The following is a 12,500-nucleotide window of genomic DNA, read 5'->3' as shown; positions in this document are numbered from 1 at the left end:
TAAACAAATATAAATACAGTACTTCATACACAACACACTCTGATCCCTGTTGATGGCACAAAAGGAAGGAATGTTTGGTGGAGGGGCTATTGGGAATTGGACCATGAAGATGATGCTTGGAATGATGACGTACATATCTGGGGGAGTTCCTTGTTACTGTGGGCCTTAACCAAACACACAGAAAAAAGGCCATGCCCTGTCTGCCCTGGGATGTTTGTCTCTTTCCCGTTTTAACTAAACAGTCGACATCTGTGTTACGACATCTGACCAAAATGACACACTCCGACAGTACACACACACACAAATACACACACACACACACACAAATACACACAGAGTTTGTGTGTCAAGGTTCTTTCAGCTGGTGATGCATCTGTTACTTCATCTTCTCATGACGACAGTAACACAGAATTTTAGCCCCACACACACACACACACACACACACATATATATTTACACACCTTCTGTGCTCGACTGATGCCGCAGAGGAAGATGAGGTCGGCGAGGAAGAGGCAGAGCGAGAGGTGGAGGTGGATGGTGGTACGCGTGCCCTTGATGGAGCGACACAGGCCAAAGGTCAGGATGCAGACGAACAGACACGCCAGAGACACGGCCAGGCCCATCCACGTGAGGAGCTGCAGCTCAAAGGTGTGCTGGTGAGGAGAAACACACTCATGTTAGAGCTCATGGGAGGGAGAGAGAGATAGAGAGAGAGAGAGAGAGAGAGAGAGATGGAGAGAAAGACAGAAACACACTCATGTTAGAGCTTATGGGAGAGAGAGAGAAATGAAGAGAAAGAGAGAAACAAAATTAAACATAGAAAGACAACACAGGAAAGGAAGAATTGGGGAAAGTCAGGGGAAGGAGAAAAAAAATAAGTGAAGAAATGAAGATTAAAAGAAAGAAAGGAAGAAGTGCATAGAGAGTGAAGAGAAGAGAGGAGGAGAGCCCACCTTGATGTCATAAAGGGCCATAAGTACGGCGAAGCTGCTGAGATGGTTGCACGTGCAGACGGTGTGTGTGCTGTTGGAAGAGGACTCACACCCACGCTGGGACCACATGTCTCTTTCCCAGAACACGCACGTATAGTTCAAACGCTCAGACACATTCCTCTCCTGCCGAGAGAGAGAGAGGGAGGGAAAGAAGCGACACAGAGTGAGAAAAATAAGGCAAACAACACACACTAGAGAGGAGAATCTCTTGGCACCATAGATTCGATTCGATTCCGAGGTCAACGATTCGATTCTAAACCGATTATCGACTCTCAACCGATTATCAATTCTAAACCGATAAAGCGATTATCAATGCATTTCGACTTTTAAAACATTCGAGTTTGCAACTCAGAGTCCTAAATCACTTCCTACATTGTGTTTGATAACAGATGAATTCCCTTCTCTATTTTTTTTATTAGAGAAAAAGCTTTTCCCTGTCCCAATTTAGATTTTCTTTGAACAATGCAATAATCAATACAGCTTGACTTTCAACAAAATCGAGAGAATCGAGTAAAATCGAATAATCGATTTTTTTCCCCCCACCCCTAACACACACCATATTGAACTATGAGTCTCCGTCCTTCACATAGAAGTACAAAAAAGGAGAGAAAAGTAAAAACAAAGAGCTGGTATTTTTTAATTGATTGATTCTCTGAATGATTGACTAACTGAATGGTTGGTTGATCATCCTTTCATTCATTGCCTGATTGGTCCTACACTGGGGGTGCTTAAAGGCGAGGATGTTGTTGGGTTCGGCCAGAGTATGTGTATCTGATTGATTGATGTACTGATCACCAGATTATTGATTGATTGATTGGGGCCTCTCTCTACCTGAGGGTGTTTGAAGGTAAAGCTGACAGGCTGGTCCAGGATGTGTGAATCTGGGTTGCTGACGCAGGCCGTCACCACGTTGGAGATGATCTGGAGACGGACCTCCACCTTCTGCTCCTGCTGCTCCTTCCTCCTCTCTACCTGCATCTCCTCCCTCAGGGCCTCAAAGGAGGAGGCCGAGGTGGAGTTCAGGCTCTTATAGCTGACCAGAGCCGCCACCGTGAATCCTGCAGAGGAAGGAAGCAAAAGACTTGTGTGAGAGAGTAAATGAGAGGAGGTTTGCCCTGTGTTCAGTGTTCTGTGTTGGAATGTATGTGTGTGTGAGAGTGTGAGTATGAATATGTGTGTGTGTTTGTGTGTGTGTGTGTGTGTGCGTGTGAGTGTATGTGTGTGCATGAAGGTGTGGTGTGTGTGAGTATGTGTGTGAGTGTGTGTGTGTTTTTGTGCGTGTGGGTACCATACAGTATGTGTGTGTACGTGTAAGTGTGGTGTGTGTGTGTATGTGTGTGTGAGTGTGTGTGTGTGTGTGTGTGTGTGTGTGTGTGTGTGTGTGTGTGTGTGTGTGCGTGTACTTGTGGGGTGTGTGTGAGTATTTGTGTGAGTGTGTGTGTGTGAGTATTTGTGTCTATGTTTGTGTAGGTGTGGTGTGTGTATGTGTGTATGTGTGTGTGTGTGTGTGTGTGTGTGTGTGAGTATTTGTGTCTATCTTTGTGTAGGTGTGGTGTGTGTGTGTGTGTGTGTGTGTACCTGGATAAGTGCCGTTGCCGGCTGCAGTTTCCCAGCTGGTCCTGAAGGAGGCGTTCTCTGTGGTCAGCAAGACCGGCCCAGTGGGAGGGGCTTTACCTCTTTTCACTGCAAGCTCCGCCTCTGATTCCAAAAACCGACAGAAAATGACAGTGAGAGAGAGAAACAGAAGCATTTCCACCAGAATGATTCCACTGAAAAATATCAAGCCATCTCAAGACCTGTAAAATAAAATGCTGAAAGATTCCTGCAATTTTTTTAATAAAGATTAGTTTTCAATATTCTTTAAGTGTGTGTGTGTGTGTATACTTGTAGCACCTGTGTGCTGTGACTCCATCTTTGTACGGTTCTGTTTCAGTTGGGGTCCGATCAGCAACATGGCTTTCTCCATCATTGTAAGCAGGCCTGTCACTTGGCTGTTGTCGTCCATGCTTTGGCTAGAGGATAGGAGCTCATCTGTCCCAGTCAGCACATCCTACACGAGAGATATAGAGAGAGAGAAGAGAAGAGAAGAGAAGAGAGAGATAGAGTAGGGGATGGGGGTCCATTTAAGTTACAGTTTTAGTATTTTGCAGACGCTTTTGATAATAATAAGATGCTCAATTATTATTATTATTATTAACATAATGTATAATTCATAATATATTATTCATTTTTAAATGTATCAAGGGATGGCGAGGTACCAGGAAAGAAAAGAGTTTCTAAACCTGATTGTTCAAATCCTTGATTGTGATTGGCTAAAAGCCGTTGTAAAATCCAGCATTACCTTACAATTTGACTTGATTACATTCCATATTACTGCGCAGCGAATGGCAAGGAATTCATATAGCGCATTTCATACCCAGTGTTCCATCTGGCTGTTGCGTTGCTTCAAGGGTTGCGTGGCAACGATTTATTTAGGAACTATAATTTTTAGTGGCGGAAGAATGACGGTTTATCATTAAACTGTTGTTTCTTAAATTGAATTGTCTTTAATTATGAAACCATATCAAATATGTGTAGTAACAGGTTTAGAAAAGCAATAAGCCCCGCGAGTCCGTGCTTTGCGCTGATTTTAGAACAGGTAAGGGGGTTTAACGGCACTCCGCTTCGCGTCGTGCCTAACAACTCCCTTACCTGTTCTAAAATCAGCGCAAAGCACGGCCTCTTGGGGCTTATTGCTTAAATCGACTGTGATCCCTTGCTGCTAACAAGGCAAAGACAAGAAACGCTCATCAGAGGAGCAAAGTGGTTGAGAGGGGAGCATAATGGCATTTTAAATAGGCTGGTGCTGATCCAATGGCTGATCTTTAGGCCGGAGTGAGTGATTTAAATAGGCTGGTGCTGATCCAGTGGCTGATCTATAGGCCAGAGTAACTCCAACTCTATACTCCAGCAGCTACAGGGAGGCAGTGGAGAATGACGGATTTACATGTGACCTCTTTGGTCTGTGAAAGATCATCGCATTGATTCATCGCATTGATTCATCGCATTCATTCATCCCATTCATTCATCGCATTCATTCATCACATTATGAATAATCTGCAACAGTGTCACTGCACATGTAGGCAGGCCTGTTAAAATTGCATTTGGCATTTCTATAACTTTGAAAAGCGCTAAGTGTGATGTATTATTATTATTATTATTAGTCTAGTTTAGACATAACCAGGGTAGTATATTCTGCGGAAGAGAGTTGTGTGTGTGTACGTAAAGGTGTGTTTGTGCAGGTGTATTAAATATAATTCATGTACTGTATGTGTGTGAATGTGTTCATAGGTGAGAGTGTCTATGAATGTGAGACGTCTATGAATGCGTTACCTCGAGCAGCACATGTCCTGTGTTGCTGTGTGTGTGCGTGTGCGTGTGGTTGTGTGTGTGTGTGTGTGTGTGTGGTTGTGTATGCGTTACCTCGAGCAGCACATGTCCTGTGTGGTAGTGTGTGCATGTGGTTGTGTGTGTGTGTGTGTGTGTGTGTGTGTGTGTGTGTGTGTGTATGCGTGTGGTTGTGTATGCGTTACCTCGAGCAGCGCATGTCCTGTGTGGCTTGAATCTCCATCCCCGCTTCTCAGGTTCTCACAGTTCTGTCTCATCTTCGCCCAGAGACGCCCAAAACCTCCCTCGGTCTACAACACAGGCATGGAGGACAGACAGTTGAGTGCAGGAAGGAACAGGTGAGGAGAGGAAGAGACAGGTGAAAACAAACACTGACGAACAGGAATAGAGAGACACAAACAGGTGAAGAAAGACAACATGTGAGGGGGGACAAACAGGTAAGGAGAGATGGAGATAGGTGAGGACAGGCACAGACAGGTGAAGAGAGAGAGAGAGAGAGAGATAGACAGAGAGAGACAGAGATGGAGAGACCTAGACTTTAAGAAGCATTCATTTAAAACACCATATGCAGACCATCGAAAAGAAACACTGAAAAATCAGCAGACGAAAACAAGCGAGCCACGTTATCCATTTACTGGTGGGAGGGAGAGAATGAGGAAAGAGAGAGAGAGAGAGAGAAAGATGAGAGAATAAAGAAAAGAGAGAGAGAATAAAGAAAAGAGAGAGAAAGAGATAATAAAGAAAAGGGAGAGAGAATGAAGCAAATAGAGGAAAAGCCATGCTTCTGTACCTGCTCATCCGAGCCTCCAGCATCATACCCGTCACAGGTGAGCTCTAAAACAACAAGCAAATAAGCAAAGGATCATGGGTAAAATGCATGGTACCATTCCAGAACTGCCTGACTTTCTCAACAGAATGGCATGGGACCAGATAAGTTACTGTATATAGGGTTGAAGAGAGAGAGAAACTACTCACTTGTGCACCTGCCCTGTCCATTGCCATAGTTACTGTGACCAGGACGACACGCACAGGTGTAACTTCCCTGTGTGTTTGTGCAGTTGCCTTCTGACGCTGAGCCGCAGATGCCTGGGTCTGTGTCGCACTCGTTTATGTCTGAAAGAGACAGAGAGAAAGAGACGGAAGAAGTGAATGAGAAGGAGAGTAGGACCTCACCTGACTTAGCCCTGCAGGATAACAGTTTTATTTCCTCACAATAGTGTCTGTTATCGTTTTAGCCTTGTTAGCCTTACAGTGTCTGTGAGCTTTTAACGTTAAGGTGTTTTTAATCTTTTGGCGTTAAGTCTCTACAGTACTTTAACAGTTGTGCTCCTAGCCATGCAGGCAACCATAGCTTTCAGAATTATAGTGTCAGTTAGTGGGCCTGTTTCCAATCCTAAGTCACCCAGACCTGAGGCCATAGATGTTCTGCAGAACTCCACCCAGCAGAATCACACCCTCACCTTCACAAAGGCCACTGAGGTTGTTGCCTTGGTTCCTGAACCCTTTTGGACACGTGCAGGTGTAACTGCCAGGTGTGTTTGTGCAGGTGCCATGTGGGCCACAATCAGAAGAACTCGCCACACACTCATTCACATCTGCACAAGAACACACACACACACACATACACACAATTTAGTACAAAGTTAGTTACGTACGTGTTTAGTATGTGTTAGTCATGAAATACACTTTGTGTGTTCTATAGCAGAGAATGGGGTATTATCCAAGTATACACTATAGTATAGCATGATTTAGTACAACAAGTATAGTATGGTATATTATAGTATACATATTAGTATAAGTATAAGTTTATATTATAGCAAAGAGTTGTGCAGTATTCAAAATTAGTATATTTAGTCTACAGTATTATATAAAGTGCAGTGAATCATAGCTTATCATGCAATGGCATAACATTACGTGATGGAAGTTATAATGAGTTTAAGTTAGAGTAGTGTTGTGTGTTAAATATGCACAGCATTCTGATGTCATAGCATGGTCGTCAGTGTGCCAATCTTAAGGTTCTAGATCTGAGGTGCATTCAAAACAACCCGGAAATTGAATATTTTCCGAGGTCCAAGTAGGAGGAAAGCCATGGAACACCAGCTGAAGTTGGAGCTCCAACTCAGAAACTCGAAGGAGATCGACCCGACTTCAGTGAGGTGCCAATTTGAGATCATTACCAATATGGCCTAACATAGAACTAGGCTATATCAACGACTAAAAACCTTTCAAACTGCATGAGAAGACATATGGTATGGAGAGGCAATGTCTCAAAATTAACAAGAAAACAGTTGGGCATGCACAGTTGCGTTCTGTCTTGAGGGTTCTTACGGTTCTAGATCTGAGGTGCCACAGAACCTCACCTCCGTAAACCACACCCTCACCTTCACAGGGGCCACTGCTGTTGTTGCCGTGGTTCCTGAACCCCTTTGGACAGGCACAGGTGTAACTGCCCAGTTTGTTTGTGCAGACACCCTTTACACCACAGTCAGGAGGACTTGTCACACACTCATCCACATCTGCACCAGTAGACACACACACACACACACACACACACACACACACACACACACACACACACACACACACACACACACACACACACACACACACACACACACACACACACACACACACGCTATAGATTATGTCTGTTATATAACTCGCTCTGTTCTGCATAGCAACACAAAGAATAGAATTGCACAGAATAGTACAGTACTTGCAGGTGTAATTAGTATAATGAATTGTCTTTTACAGTATAGAGTAAAGCATAGCAAGGTACAGAATACAGTAGCACATAGCAGTAAAACAGCATGATATCAAGTGGTACTGCAGTGTTGCAGGTCAGCAGTGCTACTAATTAAGAGCCTTAATATAATTGAATTAAATGAATGGAGGCACTTGGTGTTCTACGAGGAGTTCGATCACATACTATATGTGATTAGAATGTGGCCAACTGAAGGTTCCATTTGATGATGTAAGCATTTCAAATGGTGGGCATTGAAAGTTCTAGTTCTCCCAGATCACATTCTAATTCTGGAATGGAACTTGTTTCTGACAGTGCTGGCAGTATTAGCTAGTAGCTGTTAGCTAGTAGCTACAGTATTGGCTAGTAGTGCGCCTGTTTGTCATTCTAAGAGAAGTCCGATTGAATGCCACAGTGGTGTTGGAGAGCCCCACTTTCCTGAATCACACCCTCACCTTCACAGGGGGCACTGCTGTTGTTATTATGGTTCCTGAACCCCCTTGGACAGGTACAGGTGTAACTGCCAGATGTGGTTATGCAGGTGCCATTTGGGCCACAATCTGGGCGGTTGTCAATACACTCATCCACCTCTGCACCATGAACCACACACACACACACACAGACTCAGAAGATTAACATCACATGCACACAGTTTAGTGTTAGATATAAAATTTGCTCTGTATTGTAAAGCATAGCAAAATAATAACACAGCTTAGCACAGAAAATCACAGTATTAACTTATAATATAGTATAATGTATTTACATTCTAGTTTTTAGTACAGAAATATATACCATGATGTATTATGGCCTAGCATCACGAGATAGTGTTAAAGTTTACAGTTGAATTAGTGTCAGCAGAGCTATGAGTTTTAAGTCTGTCTACTGGGAAGTCTGGGGTAGAAAGCACCCAGCACCTTAAGCAGTAATATGCCAAAGACCTGTCAAAAGAGCTGTAGCTTTTAGCTTAGTGATTAGCAGGCCTGAATAAAACCCTCACCTTCTGACTGTGCGTGCTTCTGACTGTGCTGGCAGTGATAGCTAGTAGATGCTAAGTTTACGCTATGTCAACAATGGATATGTCATTGCGATTTACCCCAAAATTCTGACATGCCAGACTTTTCGTCGTGGGGTTTTCGAACGTCGCAGACGAAAAAAATTGCAGGTCGCAAACATGTCACACAAGACCTCGCCTCGTCGCAGACTTTTCCAAATCGGACCCGATCCTGCAAATTTGTCGGCGACGAAGAATCGGGGCAAAATCAGGCTGAAATCGTGTAGTGTAAGGCTTCCAGATTCAAGCCCACAGTGGTACTAGAACCACACTCAAAGTACAGTACCAGCCTAAGGTTTGGACACACCTTCTCATTTTTTGAGAAGTTTTTCCTTTACTTTTATTACTTTCTACATGGTAGAAAACACTTTTGTTTGTTTAGAACATCATTTCATATGTGTTCTTTCATAGTTTAAATGCCTTAAGTATAAATGTACAATGTAGAAAATAATTAAAGTAAAGAAGACACTTGTCAAAAAACGAGAAGGTGTGTCCAAACTTTTGACTGGTACTGTACTTTAACACTAAAAGGTCTATATCCATATCCCTCGTCCGGGATATTTTTATTTTTGAGTTTTCGTCTTAGAGACATAAAAAGAACAACCACGGAAACATTGAACCCTTTTCTAATATTATTGCTGAGGTCTTCTAGAATAGAATCATATATTCCATTTGTGCATCAATGTTTTTAGTTAAGCAAAATGTACAAAAACATCAAGGCATGTCAGACAACTTAGAAAAGTCTAAAAGGCCTTGGACCTTAGAGTGTTAATGTCATTGTCAAAAAAACAACGAGACAGACGAGGCAGCATCAGACAGCTAAAAAACGTAAGTTGCCGTGCAGACTAACTGCCACAGCGAATCACACCCTCACCTTCACAGCGGGCTCTGCTGTTGTAACCATGGTTTCTGAACCCTTCTGGACAGGTACAGGTGTAACTGCCAGGTATGTTTCTGCAGGAGCCGTTTGGTCCACAATCAGGACGACTGTCAACACACTCATTCACATCTGCTCCAGAATACACACACACACAGAAACACACACACACATCTAAAGATTATGATAATGTTCAGTAAAGAGCACTTGCATGCAGTCCACACACACACACAAACACCCATGTGTGTACACACGCGCGCATACAAACACACACACAAACGCATACACACAAACGCATACACACACGCGCATACACACATACACACACACACACACACACACACACACACACACAAACACACAAAACGTGTCCAGTGTTTGTCTTTGGGTCTCCAAGAAAACTTAGACCACAATCCAGATTCTGATTTCAGGCTAACTTCTTTTTTTTTTTTTTTCATTCTAAAAACGTTTTCAAGATCGAAAACATTTCCTCAAAAAATAACAGTTTTTTTTTGTTTAATTGGCATAAGCATTATCTTTATGTTCTCATTATTCCTTATGCCAGGAAAATATTTTGCTAATGTTGACAATGTTATCATTTCTTCAAAACACTGACTTAAAGTATGCCCATTTTCTTTGTTTGTTCCATGAAAGTTTATGGAACATTTGCAGCGTTATAAAAACATTATCATAATGGTGCATCAGAACACTCATGTCTAGCATTGTGAGAACATTCAATGTTCCAGAGTTCCATGTTAGCTGAGTTAAATCCACAACAATTTTTCTTGTTGGTCAACTGGAAACCTATCACATACTAGTAAGAGACAGTTTTTCTGCTGTGGGTTTTTGCAAACCAAGTGTGTTAGCTAGTTAGCTTGCTAGTTATAGAAACAAAACTCCACAGTAGCTCTTTAAATAATTCCATTAGCGGAAATTTACTTAGTACTGAAAAATGCGTTTAGTCTAGACTAGAACTAGTCTTAATCCACGTCTGGAAAATCAGCCCTAAACCACCATGATACCTCTTTTAAATACCACCAATCACTTTGATTAAATTGACATCGACTGTGATTACCAAACACAACGGCAGGAAGCCACTTCATTTTGCAACCTGTGTCCTGCATCACTTCCCACCAATGTCATCACCAACACTTTAAAATCCAACAGGCAATTCTGGCAAAAAGTTGTTATTTGAGCTCAACAACCGGTCAAATTACACCCTTCACTTCCATGCTCCTGAAACAATGGCTGAAATAGAGTATGGCCTTGGCCCATGGCTGATGTGTTAGGCTAAAATAGTGTATGGCAAAGAAACAGTTAGGATACTTTGAGGAGAAAGTCGGACAAATTTGACAAAACGTCTATTAGATTAGAATCGCCGACTACAATAAAGCTTTAACCCTCAGCTCTAGCACATCAAAAAACTTATATATAAACTTATTATAACCTTATATACCTGACTGAACTCCTCATTAGCACTCTTAAATAGCTTGCTATGATACCTGATAGAGCAGAGGTCAGAATCCTCTAAATCACAGAGAGAGAGAGAGAGAGAGAGTTGTGTAAAGAATAACCATGTGTTTTACCTTCACAGGCCAGGTCACCACGTGCTATCATGTACCCATCCCGGCACGAACACTTGAAAGAGCCAAGCGTGTTTTCACAGGTCTGACTGGGGTCACACGTGTGTTTTCCCTCCACACATTCATTTATATCTGTAGAGAGAGAGAGAGAGAGATGTGTTTGCGCATGTGTGTGTAAATGTGACAGAGACAGAGATAGTCAGTCGTGGTATGAGCAGTTTTTCTTCCATCACAGAATATTCTAGAAACAAGTCTTTTGTGGTAGCTAGAGTACATAAGAGCACCTACCTCTGCAATGTGAGTCCTCTGCTGTAAATATCAACCCCTTTGAGGATCTGTATCCTGGTTGACAGGTGCAGTAGTAGCTGCCTTGTGTGTTGGTGCACTTGGCATCCGGACCACAGATGGGCTCCAGAGTGTCACACTCATCCTCATCTGAATCGTTATGTCAAAATGGGAACAGGATGTAAGAATCTGTTGGACCTTTGGTACTATGAATCCAAATGCAACATTTTAATCTAGTAGGTGTTTGTACTGAAAAGAAAACAAAGTTTTGGCCACTGTTTATTCTATATTGGGTTCTAAATTCTCTTGTGTAACATGCCAGTCATACACAAACAATCAGCAGCTGACTGTTGAACAGGTAGAGCTCTGACCCCTGTACTACGTAGGAGGATTTCGGTGTTGGCGAGGTGAATTCAGGTTTACCCTCTGGGTTTTCAGTGTCACGATGGTGGTTCACCTTTTACTGGGATACAACGCCATGGTGACTAATGCTGCATAGAGCCTTGATATGAAGCAGGATTTCGGGGTTAGCGACTTCAGGTTTACCCTCTAGGTTATCTGTGTCAAAACGGTGGTTCGCTTTTAGCTGGGGTACATGGCTGCATACCTAACCTGCTCCAGAGCAGTTTGTTTTTTAGGTAACAGATCAAAACATAGAGAAGCACCGCTACTGAGCAATTCATTCTCTCTGTAAATGGCGTGACCATTCCTGGGAGACTATTGGTCATGGAAATAGTTACGCTAAAATTGACTAAGAACACCTTAAGAATGCATCTAAGCAACCCATTAAGTTAACGGAATGCACAATTGTGATTATAGTCACATCTAGGCAACAGCACTCACATTCAAACTTGCTTTTGTTGCTTTTAGCCTGTGTTATAGATTTGAATTACTCATATTTGTTAAGGATTATGGTTTATTCTTCTTGAGTGAACTATGCGCCTCTAGACCTTTTCATGTTGGTTTCCTATTGGTTGTATGGTGCCAACGTCGCCCCTTATACGTGAACATACTCATTACTAGATTGCGGAAACCTGGGCTGACTTAACAAGTTGATAAAAACATAACAGATAGGTGTGTGGAACTTGCTTTGTACTGCCCCTAATCTGGGACAGATCAATACCATCTCTGTTTCCTGACACACACATACTAATAATACTACTACTAATAATAATAATAATGATGACAGCAATAATAACAATACCACTACTACTAATAATAATATTAAATTAATAAATGAATGAATGCGTCTCAGTCCAAGAAAGTTGGAGACGTCTTACTGACTGTGGACGGCTGTACCATCCTCGACTGCAAACTCTCACTCCAAGCCCACATCAGTAAAACCACCAGATCTGCTTTCTTCCACCTTAAAAACATCTCCAGACTCCGGCCCTCGCTGTCAGACACTGTTGCGGAGACTCTAATTCATGCCTTCATCACCTCCCGCCTGGACTACTGTAATGGTGTGCTTTATGGTCTCCCCACAAATGCACTGCAAAAATTACAGCGGGTCCAAAATTTGGCCGCCAGGATCGTCACACACACAAAGCGGTGGCAACACATTACCCCTACACTCAAGAAA

The 12,500-nt window shown here is 42.5% G+C and overlaps 1 protein-coding gene across 5 annotated transcripts in view; it reads right to left on the bottom strand.

The window, feature by feature from the left end:
* The window catches only part of LOC308374297 (adhesion G protein-coupled receptor E5-like), a 25,890-nt gene that overhangs the window by 6,903 nt on the left and 6,487 nt on the right, over positions 1–12,500 (bottom strand). The window contains exons 4-17 of one of the 5 annotated variants that reach the window (XM_080850044.1): positions 10,922–11,068; positions 10,637–10,765; positions 9,048–9,182; positions 7,578–7,712; positions 6,761–6,895; positions 5,840–5,974; positions 5,355–5,492; positions 5,170–5,213; positions 4,565–4,669; positions 2,886–3,042; positions 2,571–2,690; positions 1,824–2,050; positions 954–1,115; positions 462–653 (exon numbers count right to left, since the gene is read on the bottom strand). In XM_080850044.1, the coding sequence (XP_080706170.1) occupies positions 462–653; positions 954–1,115; positions 1,824–2,050; positions 2,571–2,690; positions 2,886–3,042; positions 4,565–4,669; positions 5,170–5,213; positions 5,355–5,492; positions 5,840–5,974; positions 6,761–6,895; positions 7,578–7,712; positions 9,048–9,182; positions 10,637–10,765; positions 10,922–11,068 (1,961 nt within the window). The remainder of the gene's footprint in view (positions 1–461; positions 654–953; positions 1,116–1,823; positions 2,051–2,570; positions 2,691–2,885; positions 3,043–4,564; positions 4,670–5,169; positions 5,214–5,354; positions 5,493–5,839; positions 5,975–6,760; positions 6,896–7,577; positions 7,713–9,047; positions 9,183–10,636; positions 10,766–10,921; positions 11,069–12,500) is intronic. The other 4 variants (XM_080850045.1, XM_080850046.1, XM_080850047.1 and 1 more) reach the window with 4 other exon arrangements.

Source organism: Sprattus sprattus, assembly GCF_963457725.1.
Source record: "Sprattus sprattus genome assembly, chromosome: 1".
Classification (NCBI taxonomy): domain Eukaryota; kingdom Metazoa; phylum Chordata; class Actinopteri; order Clupeiformes; family Clupeidae; genus Sprattus; species Sprattus sprattus.
The sequence above is the reverse complement of the archived record's forward strand: the minus strand, read 5'-3'. Positions and strand labels throughout refer to the sequence as shown.